The sequence below is a fragment of the Salarias fasciatus genome, chromosome 5, assembly GCF_902148845.1.
Source record: "Salarias fasciatus chromosome 5, fSalaFa1.1, whole genome shotgun sequence".
NCBI classification, from domain to species: domain Eukaryota; kingdom Metazoa; phylum Chordata; class Actinopteri; order Blenniiformes; family Blenniidae; genus Salarias; species Salarias fasciatus.
The window spans coordinates 32,858,759-32,872,338 of record NC_043749.1 but is presented as its reverse complement, the minus strand read 5'-3'; the positions used below and the strand labels follow the sequence as shown (position 1 = coordinate 32,872,338).

The 13,580-nt window shown below is 55.7% G+C and overlaps 1 protein-coding gene across 1 annotated transcript; it reads left to right on the top strand.

Moving 5' to 3' along the window:
* The first annotated feature begins 618 nt into the window (after positions 1–618).
* Positions 619–12,556, top strand: aldh4a1 (aldehyde dehydrogenase 4 family, member A1). Its single transcript, XM_030092686.1, has 15 exons — positions 619–773; positions 1,598–1,691; positions 1,788–1,880; positions 1,961–2,008; positions 5,437–5,592; positions 5,657–5,806; positions 5,904–5,978; positions 6,052–6,239; positions 6,611–6,684; positions 6,773–6,969; positions 7,378–7,425; positions 8,575–8,727; positions 10,111–10,232; positions 10,708–10,826; positions 12,124–12,556. Exons 1-15 carry the CDS (start codon positions 721–723, stop codon positions 12,234–12,236), a joined length of 1,683 nt encoding a protein of 560 aa, XP_029948546.1. The 5' UTR covers positions 619–720; the 3' UTR covers positions 12,237–12,556.
* The last annotated feature ends 1,024 nt before the right edge of the window (positions 12,557–13,580 follow it).

Below are 13,580 nucleotides of genomic sequence, written 5' to 3'. Positions count from 1 at the left end.
GTCAGAACCGGAGAACCGGGACGTTCTGAGATCAGCTGAGAGAACCGGGACGTTCTGGAATGTTCCTGAGTTATTCTGGATTCTGAGATGCTGTAAAATCTCTGGATGAACAGTTGATCTAGAACCCTCCTCGCAGAACCTGATGGTTCTGTTGATTGTTCTAATGCTGTCAGTGTTCCTCCAGAAGAACCAGAATAATCTGCTGTTCTCCAGGGTTCTCCAGTGTAATGTGTTGTTCTGAAGTTCTCTTGTCAGGCTTCAGCTGCTCTGGAGTTTGACCTTTGACCCAGGTCCTCCTGGTTGCTCATTGGTCAGATGAGGAATGTTTAACTCTTCCTCCCTCTGAAAGCTCTTCTCTGATTGGTGGATGTCGCTGGCTGCGCTTTGATTGGCCTGCTGCAGAAACACCTCTGGAATGTTCCATTTCCTCCGGTGGTGAGGGGGGGGGGCTGGAGCTTTGTTTTTATTAACGCCTCCTTTAATGTTCCGGTTCGGGCCGGTCTCCGGTAGAACTCCCTGCGGACGTTCTGCTGTTGTGACTCCAGGTTCTCCGGGCCGTGGAGCGGTCCGGTCCCGGGGTAAGTCCCTCCGGTCCCCCCTGACGCTCCCCGCTCGGTGGTGGTATCTACCCGGGGGGGGGGGGTGTTGTAGACCAGAACCAGAGGAGCGGGATCCCGGCGACAGGCTGTCCGAAGACCCAACACCGGCTGCGGCTGCACCATGATCCGGGGACCGCTGCGAGCGACGGCCGGCCTGTGGCGCTGCGCGCGGGGGTAAGAGGCTCCGACCGGGGGGGTAAGAGGCTCCGTCAGGGGGGGTGAGAGGCTCCGACCGGGGGGGTGAGAGGCTCCGTCAGGGGGTAAGAAGCTCCGACCGGGGGGGTAAGAGGCTCCGACCGGGGGGGTAAAAGGCTCCGACCGGGGGGTAAGAGGCTCCGTCAGGGGGTAAGAAGCTGCGTGCGGGGGTAGGACCAGCGGGTCACGTGACTCCTTCTGCCCCTCAGCGGCTCACGGGGCTTTAATCTGAACTCTGCTGCTTCATCACCTGGGGTCAACCCGGGGTCAACCCGCTGTGCACGGGATCCACTGCCCCCCCCCCCCGTGTTATGGGGGTCTCTGGGTGGGGTGTCCGGTTGTAGTCTTCAGTGGACCGCCTCCAGCTGGTCTGGAGCTGCAGACCTCAGACCAGATCTTCCACCTGTGTTCAGTCCCCTGCAACACACACACACACACACACACACACACACACACACACACACACACACACACACACACACACAGTGTGTGCTGGCAGCTGCAGCAACACTGGGCCTCTGAGAAGCAACAGGTGGTTGGTTTGAATCCATCATGTGGAGCTGCTCAAAGTGCAGAGGAGATGAGTCAATGACTCCCTGCTGGGCCCCCCTCCCCTTTAGACCCCTGCTGCCCCCCCCCCCCCCCCCCCACCACACACACACACACACACACACACACACACACTCCAGCAGCATCCAATGAGGAGCGACTCTCTGACCACGTTTATTTTATCAGTTAACCTGAGAGTCTGCAAGCTGTTCATGTGTGTGTGTGTGTGTGTGTGTGTGTGTGTGTGTGTGCAGGTTCAGGACGTTCCCCTCTGCTGCTGTTGATGTGAAAAATGAGCCAATCCTCAGTTTCAAAGACGGAAGTTCAGAGAGACGAGAACTGATCCAGGTGTGAACACACACACACACACACACACACACACACACACACACACACACACACACACACACTGTGTGTTGTTAACTGTCCCCTGGTTGTCTCCAGGCGTTGGACCGTCTGAAGGGACAGACTGAAGACATTCCCTGTGTGGTCGGAGACGAACATGTGTGGACGTCAGACATCAGATACCAGCTGTGTGTGAGTACTGAGTAATCTGAGTACCCGCTGAGTAATCTGAGTACCCATTGAGTAATGTGTCTCCGTCTGTCTCTATCCAGCCGTTCAATCACTCGCACAAGGTGGCCAAGTTCTGCTACGCGGACCAGGTGAGAGACCGCCGGACCAGTCCAGAGTGGGACGGAAGGACGTGAGGACTTTAAGTCCTGGTGACGCTGTCGTGGTGGTGTTGTTTCACACTTGTCACAGTGTTGTGGCGGTGTCGCGGCACTGTTGTGGCGCTGTTGTTACAGTCTTGTGGCGGTGTTGTGGTGTTGTCATGGCACTGTCGTGGCACTGTTGTTACAGTCTTGTGGCGGTGTCATGGCGCTGATGTGCTGCTGTTGTTATGGTTTTGTGGTGCTGTTGTGGCGCTGTTGTTATGGTTTTGTGGTGCTGTTGTGGCGCTGTTGCGCTGTTGTGGTGCTGTTGTGGTGGTGTTGTGGCACTGTTATGGTTTTGTGGTGCTGTTGTGGCAAGGTGTCGTGGTGCTGTTGTGGCGCCGTTGTGACGGCATCATGGTGCTGTTGTGGCACTGTTGCGCTGTGGTGGTGGTGTTGTGGTGCTGTTGTGGCACTGTTGCGCTGTGGTAGTGGTGTTGTGGTGGTGTTGTGGCACTGTCGTAGCACTATGGTTTTGTGATACTGTTGTGGCACTGTTATGGTTTTGTGGTGCTGTCGTGGTGCTGTTGTGGCACCGTTGTGGCGGCATCGTAGTGCCGTTGTGGCGCTGTTGTGGTGGTGTTGTGGCACTGTCGTGGCACTGTTATGGTTTTGTGGTACTGTTGTGGTGCTGTTGTGGCGCTGTTGTGGCGCTGTTTTGTTTTTGTGGTACTGTTGTGGCGGTGTTGTGGCAGCGTTGTGGTGCAGTTGTGGCAGCGTTGTGGTGCCATTGTGGCACTGTTGTTATGGTTTTGTGGTGCTGTTGTGGTGGTGTTGTGGCACTGTCGTGGCACTGTTATGGTTTTGTGGTACTGTTGTGGAGCTGTTGTGGCGCTGTTATGGTTTTGTGGTGCTGTTCTGGCGCTGTTGTGGCGGTGTTGTGGCACTGTCGTGGCACTGTTATGGTTTTGTGGCGCTGTTGTGGCGCTGTTATGGTTTTGTGATACTGTTGTGGCGCTGTTATGGTTTTGTGGTGCTGTTGTGGCGCTGTTGTGGCGCTGTTATGGTTTTGTGGTGCTGTTGTGGCGCTGTTATGGTTTTGTGGCGCTGTTATGGTTTTGTGGTACTGTTGTGGCGCTGTTATGGTTTTGTGGTGCTGTTGTGGCGCTGTTATGGTTTTGTGGTGCTGTTGTAGTGCTGCTGTGGTGGTGTTGTTGCAGTGTGCGCAAAATGTTCTAACAGTACTTCAATACTCTTCAATCATTTAAGTACAGTTTTATCAGCAGAACAACAGTCAGACGTGAACAGTCGTGCAGAGCGGGGTTCAGGACAGCACGGTGTGTCTCTGTAGGACACTGAGGACGTTCCATCACCCGGTCCGCTCGCTGGACGTCCGCTGTTTAAAGACAGGAACAATGAACTACCGTATTGGCCCGAATATAAGACGATGTTTTTTTTTTCCAGAAACTGTATCCTCAAAAGTGGGGTGGTGTTATAATCGCAGACTTACGGTAGATGGTCAATACACATCCGCGCCGCTAGATGGAGCCAAAGTATCACTGACCAGAGGGCGAGTGGAGCGATGAAATGAGATCAAATGATCTGATGAAAAATGGCGGATCATCTGGAACAAAGGAGCTGAACGCTGGACAACTGAGCAAACAACAGAGGAGAAGTTATGATACCAACTTTAAACTGATGGTGATCAACGCAGCAGAGTCATCAAACTACTGCCAAGCCGCCAGGAGGTCTGGTGGAGCAGAGCCTCGTTCTTATTGGAGAGCACAGAAAAAACACTACAGATGCTAACACTATGAGAAAAGCTTTCCGTGGTCCTGAGAGACGCTTCAGAGAGACTGATAGAAGGGAGAGTGAATACGTCTCTGAAAGACGGACAGACGGAATGTCCACCACCAGAGCCTGATTCAGCTGAAGGACCTGGACAGTTATTTACATCATTTATGCAGTTTGGACCCCTTGAGGTTCTTATTTGTTGCTTATTGTTTCTTATTTTGAGAAAGAGAATATATTTATTCAATAATGTAGTAATATTTTTTCATTTTATATCTCGTGAAATGTTGAAATGTTATCTCAGTTGTGAGTTTTTGAGTTTATAATAATTGTATAATAAAAAGTTGTTTTATGAGTGACCTTATTGTCTTCAGCTTTTCTTTTTTTTTTTTCTTCACAAAATGATCTTTAAAAAATAGGGGTCGTGTTATAATCTGAGTCGTCTTATATTCGGGCCAATACGGTACTACTGTCTGATGGTGGAGTGATCATTAGCTCCGCCTACTGGGAGGAAGGATGAACTGCGTCGCTGAGCGCCTTCTAGAAGGAATCTGCTGATGATGCAGTTTACCCACAATCCTTCACTTCATCTTGCTGGGAATGAATCACGCTACATGATGCAGTGTCGCTTGCCGACACGGTTTGTTATTATTATTGTTCATCTGCATATTCCACTTAGTTCTCTCCTATTCTCAGCTCCTTACCGTCGTTATTTGCTGTGTTGCTACCTGCGATTTTACTTTATTTATTCTTATTACTGTTCTTATCGTTGTTTTAATCTTGTAAAGTGTCCTTGAGTTCCCTGAAAGGCGCTTTGAAATAAAATGTATTATTATTATTATCTATCTTCACACACACACACACACACACACACACACGGTGCAGTGGACCGTCACGCTGCTGCAGACCCGTTCACTTCACCTGACCTGGTGTTCTAGTGAGTCCTGTTAGCCCCCCCCCCCCCCCCCCCCCCCCCCCCTTAATGAAGAACCGTATTAACGTTGTACTGACAAACCGCTGCCCTACACTCTGGGAAGTTGTGTGGTCGTCATGGAGACGTGTTTCCTTTCTGACTGGGTGACTTTCTGTCAGGTTTCCTTCTTCATCCTCATTAAAAGCCAAACCAGTCCAGACTTCAGACTTGGTCCTTTAGGGTCCTCCAGCAGCCTTAACTCGTTCAGCGACAGAACAGACCGAATGAATGAATGAATGAATGAATGAATGAAGGGAGGGAGGAGCTGCTGCTGGTTCACAGTGGATGAATGAAGGGCGGAGCCTGGAGGACGAGGAGGTTCCCTGCTGGAGAACCTCCCAGTGTTCTGCTCCTCACTGGAGGTCCAGAAGAGGAGACGTGTCTTCTGTCGTCCCCCAGAGTCTCTGGTCCTGAAACCAGAACAACTTCACGACACTGTTCATCTTCCTCCTCCTCCTCCTCTTCCTCCTCTACCTCCTCCTCCTCTTCCTCTTCCTCCTCCTCCTCTTCCTCCTCTTCCTCCTCTTCCTCCTCCTCTTCCTACTCCTCTTCCTCCTTTTTCCTCTTCCTCCTCCTCCTCCTCTTCCTACTCCTCCTCTTCCTCCTCCTCTTCCTCTTCCTACTCCTCCTCTTCCTCCTCCTCCTCCTCTTCCTCCTCCTCCTCCTCCTCCAGGAGCTGATCAACAGAGCCATCCTGGCGTCCGTGGCGGCGAGGAGGGACTGGGACTTGACCCCGGTGGAGGACCGAGCTCAGATCCTCTTCAAGGCCGCCGACGTGATCAGTGGACCGAAGAGAGCCGAGATCCTGGCCAAGACCATGCTGGGCCAGGTGGGTCCGGGCCGGGGGGATCGACCCCGTGACCCCGCTGACCCTCGTCCTGCTGTGTGCGCAGGGAAAGACGGTGGTCCAGGCGGAGATAGACGCCGCCGCCGAGCTCATTGACTTCTTCAGATTCAACGCCAAACACGCCGTGGAGCTGCAGCAGCAGCAGCCGCTGGACGCCGAGGGCAGCACCAACACCATGCTGTACCGCGGCCTGGAGGTAAGCCCCGCCCCCTCCCGCTGCCGTACCGCGGCCTGGAGGTAAGCCCCGCCCCCTCCCGGTGTATAACGTGTGTGTGTGTGTGTGTCTGTCCCAGGGCTTCGTTGCCGCAGTGGCTCCCTTCAACTTCACCGCCATCGGAGGGAACCTGGCCGGAACGCCAGCTCTGATGGTGAGTGGGACGGACGCCGCCTGACGGTCCTCCGGAGGACGGAGACGTGACACTCGGCCCGGTGTCTCCGCAGGGGAATGTGGTTCTGTGGAAACCCAGCGACGCCGCCATGTCCGCCAGCTACGCGGTCTACAGAGTCCTGCGGGACTGCGGTCTGCCCCCCAACATCATCCAGTTCCTGCCTGCAGACGGACCCGCCTTCGGGGACACCGTCACGTCCTCCGAGCACCTGGCGGCCATCAACTTCACCGGCAGCGTGCCGTAAGGACACCGGCCGAGACCCGGCTGTGGTTCCAACCGGTCCCCGCTGGGTGGGACCGGCTGAACCTGGTTTGAACGGTCCCCACTGGGTCGGACCGGTCAGACCAGGTTTGAACGCTGATTTGAACCTGCTGAAGCCGGTTTGAACCGGCTTGAACCGGCTGAACTGGTTTGAACCAGCGGGAGCTGGTTTAAATCTGCTGGAGCCAGTTTGAACTGGCTTGTACCGGCTGAACTGGTTTGAACTGGCAGGAGCAGGTTTGAACCTGCTGAAGCCGGTTTCAACCTGCTGAAGCTGGTTTGAACCGGCTGGAGCCGGTTTGATCCGGCTGAACTGGTTTGAACCGGCTGCGATGTGTTCACGGCTGCAGGACTTTCAAGCGTCTGTGGAAGCAGGTGGCTGAGAACCTGGACTCGTACCGGACGTTCCCCCGACTGGCAGGAGGTGACTCCACCCACACAACCTTCACCCTGCGTGCCCTAACCCCTGACCCCTGACCCCTGACCCCTGACCCCTGTGTGTGGGTTCTCAGAGTGCGGGGGGAAGAACTTCCACTTCGTCCACTCTTCCGCCGACGTCCGGAGCGTCGTCAACGGAACCGTCCGCTCAGCCTTCGAGTACGGAGGACAGAAATGCTCCGCCTGCTCCCGCATGTACGTCCCCCACAGCCTCTGGCCCCAGGTCAAAGGTCAGCTGCTGCACATCCACAGCCAGCTGCGAGTGGGAGACGTACGTATACACACACACACACACACACACACACACACGCTCAGTCTTTCTATCCTTGTGGGGACCGTCCATTGACTCCCATTCATGTGTAGCCCCTAACCCTGACCCTTACCCTAACCCTAACCCACACCACAACAAAGCCTAACCCTAAAGAAATGTTTTTGCACTTTTACTTTTTTCAGTAACAACAACATGGTCAAGAAAACACTGTTTCTCCTACTTAGGACCGGAAAAAGGTCCCCACAAGGCACGTCGTTCCACGTTTTGCTATCCTTGTGGGGACATTTGGCCCCAACAAGGATAGAAATACAAGAACGCACACACACAAACACACACACACACACACACACACACACACACACACACACACACACACACACACTGCTGATGCTGACTTGTTTCTTGCAGCCCGTCGACGACTTCAGCACCTTCTTCTCTGCGGTCATCGATGACAAGGTCAGCAAACCACCGCCTGCCTCCACCCGCCTGCCTCTACTCGAGATGCTCTTATCTGATATATTTATTTATTTGATAATTTCCCCGATACTTAAAAGAATACTCCGAAGATTTTGGACCCACGCCCCATCCCGATCATTTACAGAGTGAGATCAGCTCATAAATACCTTTTTTTGTGTCCGTTCGTCCAGCGGCTGGCTAACAGCTGTTAGCATCGTAGTTAGCTTAGCTCAACTACGGCAGGTGAAGAGGAGACAGAGCCAGACTGAGAAAGTGGACAAAATCCTCCTTCCAGTGGTCCAGGGGACGGCGTGTTAGCACGTGAAGTAAATCCCAATGGTTATAAAACATTTTAAAAGACGTGTTTTCTTTTCAATCCCTTAAAATAGCGTTTTGATACACAGACCTGCACAAGCATAGTGCGCTGTGGAAGGATATGCCGGCGCACAGCGGCTGAGTCCATGCTTCTGCTGCTGTGCTCCGGTATATCCTTCCAGAGCGCTGCCATGCGCAGGTCTGTGGATCAAAACATTATTTTAAGGGATTGAAAAGAAATTCAGCCTGAATACGAGCAGTGAGGCGGTTCTGTGACATCATTGTACTGACAGGTACTGTAGTATCAGTACTGGCAGTACTGTAGTATCAGTACTTTACTGACAGGTACCTAAATTTATTTGGAGCACATTTACAACCTAACAGCAGCACACAATAAAACAAGAGGCCCTCAGCTGGACTCGTGTCTGAACGTCGACGGAAATAGAGGCGTCTTGGACAGAGACTTAAAGTGCATGAGAGATTCTGCAGTCCTAGCGTGCTAAGGCAGAATGTCCCGGAGACGATGACTGGCCGCAGGGACGGCACGGCCCCTCTGCTCTTCAGCCCAGTCCCAGGGACGTCCGGGAGACCCTGGGAGGACGACCTGGCGCCTCTGGCTGGAGTGGGAGTGATCAGTAGCTCACACAGACAGGAGGGGGAGGGGCCGGACCGGGTACCGGGGACCGGGGACCGGGGGACTGGAAGCCAGGCAGGGACTGCAGCCGTCGTATCAGCTGTTAACCCCACACCAGAGGCCCGAGCCCGCCTGCATCAGGATCAGCACCCCCGGTCTCCACCTGTCCGTCTCCACCGGCTTGTCCCCCGTCTCTGCAGTCCTTCTCCCGGATCAGAGGCTGGTTGGACCATGCCCGCTCGTCCCCGTCCCTCAGTGTCCTCGCCGGTGGGGGCTGTGACGACAGCAGAGGATACTTCGTGGAGCCGACCATTGTCCAGACCACCGACCCCCACGACCCCATCATGAGCCAGGTCTGACCCCCGACCCCACCCCTGACCCCTCCTCCTCCTCCTCCTCCTCCTCCTCCAGTCTGACTCCTCCTCCTCCTCTTCCTCCTCCTCTTCCTCCTCCTCCTCCTCCAGTCTGACTCCTCCTCCTCTTCCTCCTCCTCTTCCTCCTCCTCCTCCTCCAGTCTGACTCCTCCTCCTCCTCTTCCTCCTCCTCTTCCTCCTCCTCCTCCTCCAGTCTGACTCCCTCCTCCTCCTCCTCTTCCTCCTCCTCCTCCTCCAGTCTGACTCCTCCTCCTCCTCCTCCTCCAGTCTGACTCCTCCTCCTCCAGTCTGACTCCTCCTCCTTCTCTTCCTCCTCCTCCTCCTCCTCCTCTTCCTCCTCCTCCTCCAGTCTGACTCCTCCTCCTCCTCCTCCTCCAGTCTGACTCCTCCTCCTCCAGTCTGACTCCTCCTCCTTCTCTTCCTCCTCCTCCTCCTCCTCTTCCTCCTCCTCCAGTCTGACTCCTCCTCCTCCTCCTCCTCTTCCTCCTCCTCCTCTTCCTCCTCCTCCAGTCTGACTCCTCCTCCTCCAGTCTGACTCCTCCTCCTCCTCTTCCTCCTCCTCTTCCTCCTCCTCCTCCTCCAGTCTGACTCCTCCTCCTCCTCCTCTTCCTCCTCCTCCTCCTCCAGTCTGACTCCTCCTCCTCCTCCTCCTCCAGTCTGACTCCTCCTCCTCCAGTCTGACTCCTCCTCCTTCTCTTCCTCCTCCTCCTCCTCCTCCTCTTCCTCCTCCTCCTCCAGTCTGACTCCTCCTCCTCCTCCTCCTCCTCCTCCAGTCTGACTCCTCCTCCTCCTCCTCCTCCTCCAGTCTGACTCCTCCTCCTCCAGTCTGACTCCTCCTCCTTCTCTTCCTCCTCCTCCTCCTCCTCTTCCTCCTCCTCCAGTCTGACTCCTCCTCCTCCTCCTCCTCTTCCTCCTCCTCCTCTTCCTCCTCCTCCAGTCTGACTCCTCCTCCTCCAGTCTGACTCCTCCTCCTCCTCCTCCTCCTCCTCCTCTTCCTCCTCCTCCAGTCTGACTCCTCCTCCTCCAGTCTGACTCCTCCTCCTCCTCCTCCTCTTCCTCCTCCTCCTCCTCCTCCTCCTCCTCCTCTTCCTCCTCCTCCTCCTCCTCTTCCTCCTCCTCCTCCTCCTTTCTGACTCCTCCTCCTCCTCCTCCTCCTCCTCCTCCTCCTCCAGTCTGACTCCTCCTCCTTCTCTTCCTCCTCCTCCTCCTCCTCTTCCTCCTCCTCCTCCTCCAGTCTGACTCCTCCTCCTCCAGTCTGACTCCTCCTCCTCCTCTTCCTCCACATCCTCCTCCTCCTCCTCCTCCTCCTCCTCTTCCTCCTCCTCCTCCTCCAGTCTGACTCCTCCTCCTCCTCTTCCTCAGGAGATCTTCGGTCCTCTCCTCAGTGTTTATGTTTATCCGGACGACGACTACAAGAAGGTTCTGGAGCTGATCGACCAGACGTCTCCCTACGCCCTGACGGGGGCGGTGTTCGCCCAGGACCCGTGAGACACACACACACACACACACACACACACACACACACACACACACACACACACACACACACACACACACACACACACACAGTGGCGGCTGTAAACATAGGCGAACTAGGTGGCCGCCTAGGGCACCAAGTACTGGGGGGGGCACCGTGGCCGTACAAGGGGTGCCTTGACGCTCCCCTTGTACGGCCACTGCTCTGCTCTGCGCCGCCGCCGCTCTGACCGTCCATGTGAGCGCCGCACTTCACTTCTCGGCATCGCTCGCCCCCCCCCCCCCGGACAGCAGTTCGGTCCTGATCCAGATCCAGATGGGTTCCGGCACAGATCCTGCTTTAGGTCTGAACACAGGGGGGCGCTAACATGTAGCATAGATCTACAACACCTAGAACGAGGTTCTACTGTCACCACATCACCTCTGACCCTCATCATGTGTGTGTGTGTGTGTGTGTGTGTGTGTGTGTGTGTGTGATGACAGGTCGGTGATTGAAGAAGCTGCTCGAGTTTTGAGGAACGCAGCAGGAAACTATTATGTGAACGATAAATCTACTGGATCCATCGTGGCTCAGCAGCCGTTCGGAGGAGCCCGAGCTTCAGGTGAGAACCGCCGGACCGCCTGTAGTCTACAGCCGACCCAGACCGCCTGTAGTCTACAGCCGACCCAGACCGCCTGTAGTCCACAGCCAGCACTAGACTGCCTGTGGTCTACAGCCGACAGCAGACCGCCTTTTGTCTGCAGGTTACACCAGACTGCCTGTAGTCGACAGCCTTCGAGAGACCGCCTGTAGTCTACAGCTGGCACCAGACGGCCTGTAGTCTACAGCCGGCGCCAGACCACCTGTGGTCTACAGCTGGCACCAGACCACCTGTGGTCTACAGCTGGCACCAGACCGCCTGTAGTCACAGCCGCCGCCAGACCACCTGTGGTCTACAGCTGGCACCAGACCACCTGTGGTCTACAGCCGGCGCCAGACCACCTGTAGTCACAGCTGGTGCCAGACCACCTGTGGTCTACAGCTGGCACCAGACCGCCTGTAGTCACAGCCGCCGCCAGACCACCTGTGGTCTACAGCTGGCACCAGACCACCTGTGGTCTACAGCTGGCACCAGACCACCTGTGGTCTACAGCCGGCGCCAGACCACCTGTGGTCTACAGCTGGCACCAGACCACCTGTGGTCTACAGCCGGCGCCAGACCGCCTGTGGTCTACAGCTGGCACCAGACCGCCTGTAGTCACAGCCGCCGCCAGACCACCTGTGGTCTACAGCCGGCGCCAGACCACCTGTAGTCTACAGCTGGCACCAGACCGCCTGTAGTCACAGCCGGTGCCAGACCACCTGTGGTCTACAGCTGGCACCAGACCACCTGTGGTCTACAGCTGGCACCAGACCACCTGTAGTCACAGCCGGCGCCAGACTGCCTGTGGTCTACAGCTGGCACCAGACCGCCTGTAGTCACAGCCGGCGCCAGACCGCCTGTAGTCTACAGGATTGGTCCTCGGATCGGTCAGTCAGTTGAATGTTGGGTTGGTCGGTCCTTGGATCAGTTGATTGGGTGGTTGATTGGTCAGTCTTTTGTTTGTTGGGTTTGTCAGTCGGTCATTCGTTTGTTTGTTTGTTTGTTTGTTTAGTCGGTCGATTGATCAGTCAGTCATTTGGTCAGTCGGTCGATCACTTCTTCCTTCTGTCGGTCGGTCGTTGGACTGGATGGTCGTGGTCGGTTCTTTGGTAGACCACTCAGTCTGTCAGCTGTTTGGTTGGTCTTTGGGTCGGTTGGGAGTTGGGCCAGTCTGAGTTCTGGTGGTCAGTCTGGGTCCTGTTGGGTCAGTCTGGGTTCTGGTGGGTCAGTCCGTGGTTCTGTCTGTCTGTCCTTCATTCCACCGTCTCTCCAACAGGCACCAACGACAAACCCGGCGGTCCTCACTATGTCCTCCGATGGACGTCTCCTCAGGTGGTCAAGCGGACCAGTGTCCCCCTCACAGAGTGGACGTACCCCTACATGGGCTGAGAACCCGGATGTCCTGCATCCGTCCTCTGTTCATGTGTCCTTCTTTCTCTGTCTGTATTTTGTCTTCTGTCTTTCATCGTCCATTGGTCCTCCATTTTCCATCTGTCCTCTGTCCAGCTGTCCTTGCTGTCCTGTGTCCATTTGTCCCTCCCTGTCCCTGTCTTGGAATCTTCCCTCCGTCCTGCAGTTGCACTGATTGGCAGTCTGGTCTGAGGCGGGAGACGAGGGACGGTGGATTTCTCTGTGTGCGATTGGTCAGGCCTGAATGTGATGCGTCTGCTGATGATTTTAACCAGATTCAATAAAAACACTGATCAGTTTCTCTGTGTTCGGCTGGTTTGTTCTGAATGAGGGAACCTTCTGAATCCACTGGGACAACGCCCCACTGCCCGGGGACAACGCCCCCCGGGGACAATGCCCCGCTGCCCGGGGACAACGCACCGCCCCCCAGGGACAACGCCCCGCTGCCCGGGGACAACGCCCTGCTGCACTGGGAGAACCCAGAGACGGAGACAAAACCAGAGCTTCCAGAGAATCGCAGGGAGGGGACACACACAGGTTCAGGCAAAAAATCCCGACGTTCTGATGATTTGTTGAGACGGAGTCAGGAATGTGTATTTATCTATGAAACCTGATCAAACTAATCAAATAGACAGACTCAGTGACTGTATTAGAGAAACTAAATCCTGGATGACTACGAACTATCGCCGTCTTAATCCTGGCAAAACAGAGTTCTACTTCGTAAGTGCTTAGCCCGCCTACGGGCTTCGCTAGTGGCACACCTCCAATCTCTGTCCAATCCACTGAGACTATACAAAGCTCGATGCACCAATCCCCCGCACGCGATGGTGCAGCGCCACGCCCCACACCGAGGGTACATAACCTCGGATGGCGCTAAGCAAACCCTTCTTCTTTCTCAGCATCTCAATGAGACTTAGAAGCCTCTTTTCTCCGGATCAAGATTCGACTAGAATGGATTCGCCGGCCCGGGACCAGTCGCCATCGGGTGTCGGGCGGTTCTCCTGCCGCTCCTGCGGCATTCTGCTCATCGTGCAGGACTGTCACGAGCTCTGCTTCCTCTGCCTTGGCTGGCAGCATCACCGCCAGCAGACCTCCTGCCCGGCCTGCCTCGCGCTGCCGCGCGAAGAGAGCCAACGGCGAGCAGCCTTCATGGGCGCAACCTCCCCGGCTCCTGCCGGTGAGGATGACGCCGAGGAGAACGCTGCCCCCGCCGCCGCCGCCTACGACTGGGCCGAGATCCGCGGCAGCGTCAGCAGCAGCAGCAGCAGCGTGTCGGTGTCACGGAGTTCGACTCGGTTCGACTCCGCCTCCACCGCATCCCGT

Coding starts and splice junctions, on each gene's coding strand:
- aldh4a1 (XM_030092686.1), top strand. CDS start 721: ATGATCCGGGGACCGCTGCGAGCGACGGCCGGCCTGTGGCGCTGCGCG. Junction 8,728..10,110: donor ACGACCCCATCATGAGCCAG/GTCTGACCCCCG, acceptor CCTCTTCCTCAG/GAGATCTTCGGTCCTCTCCT. Junction 10,233..10,707: donor GCGGTGTTCGCCCAGGACCC/GTGAGACACACA, acceptor GTGTGATGACAG/GTCGGTGATTGAAGAAGCTG.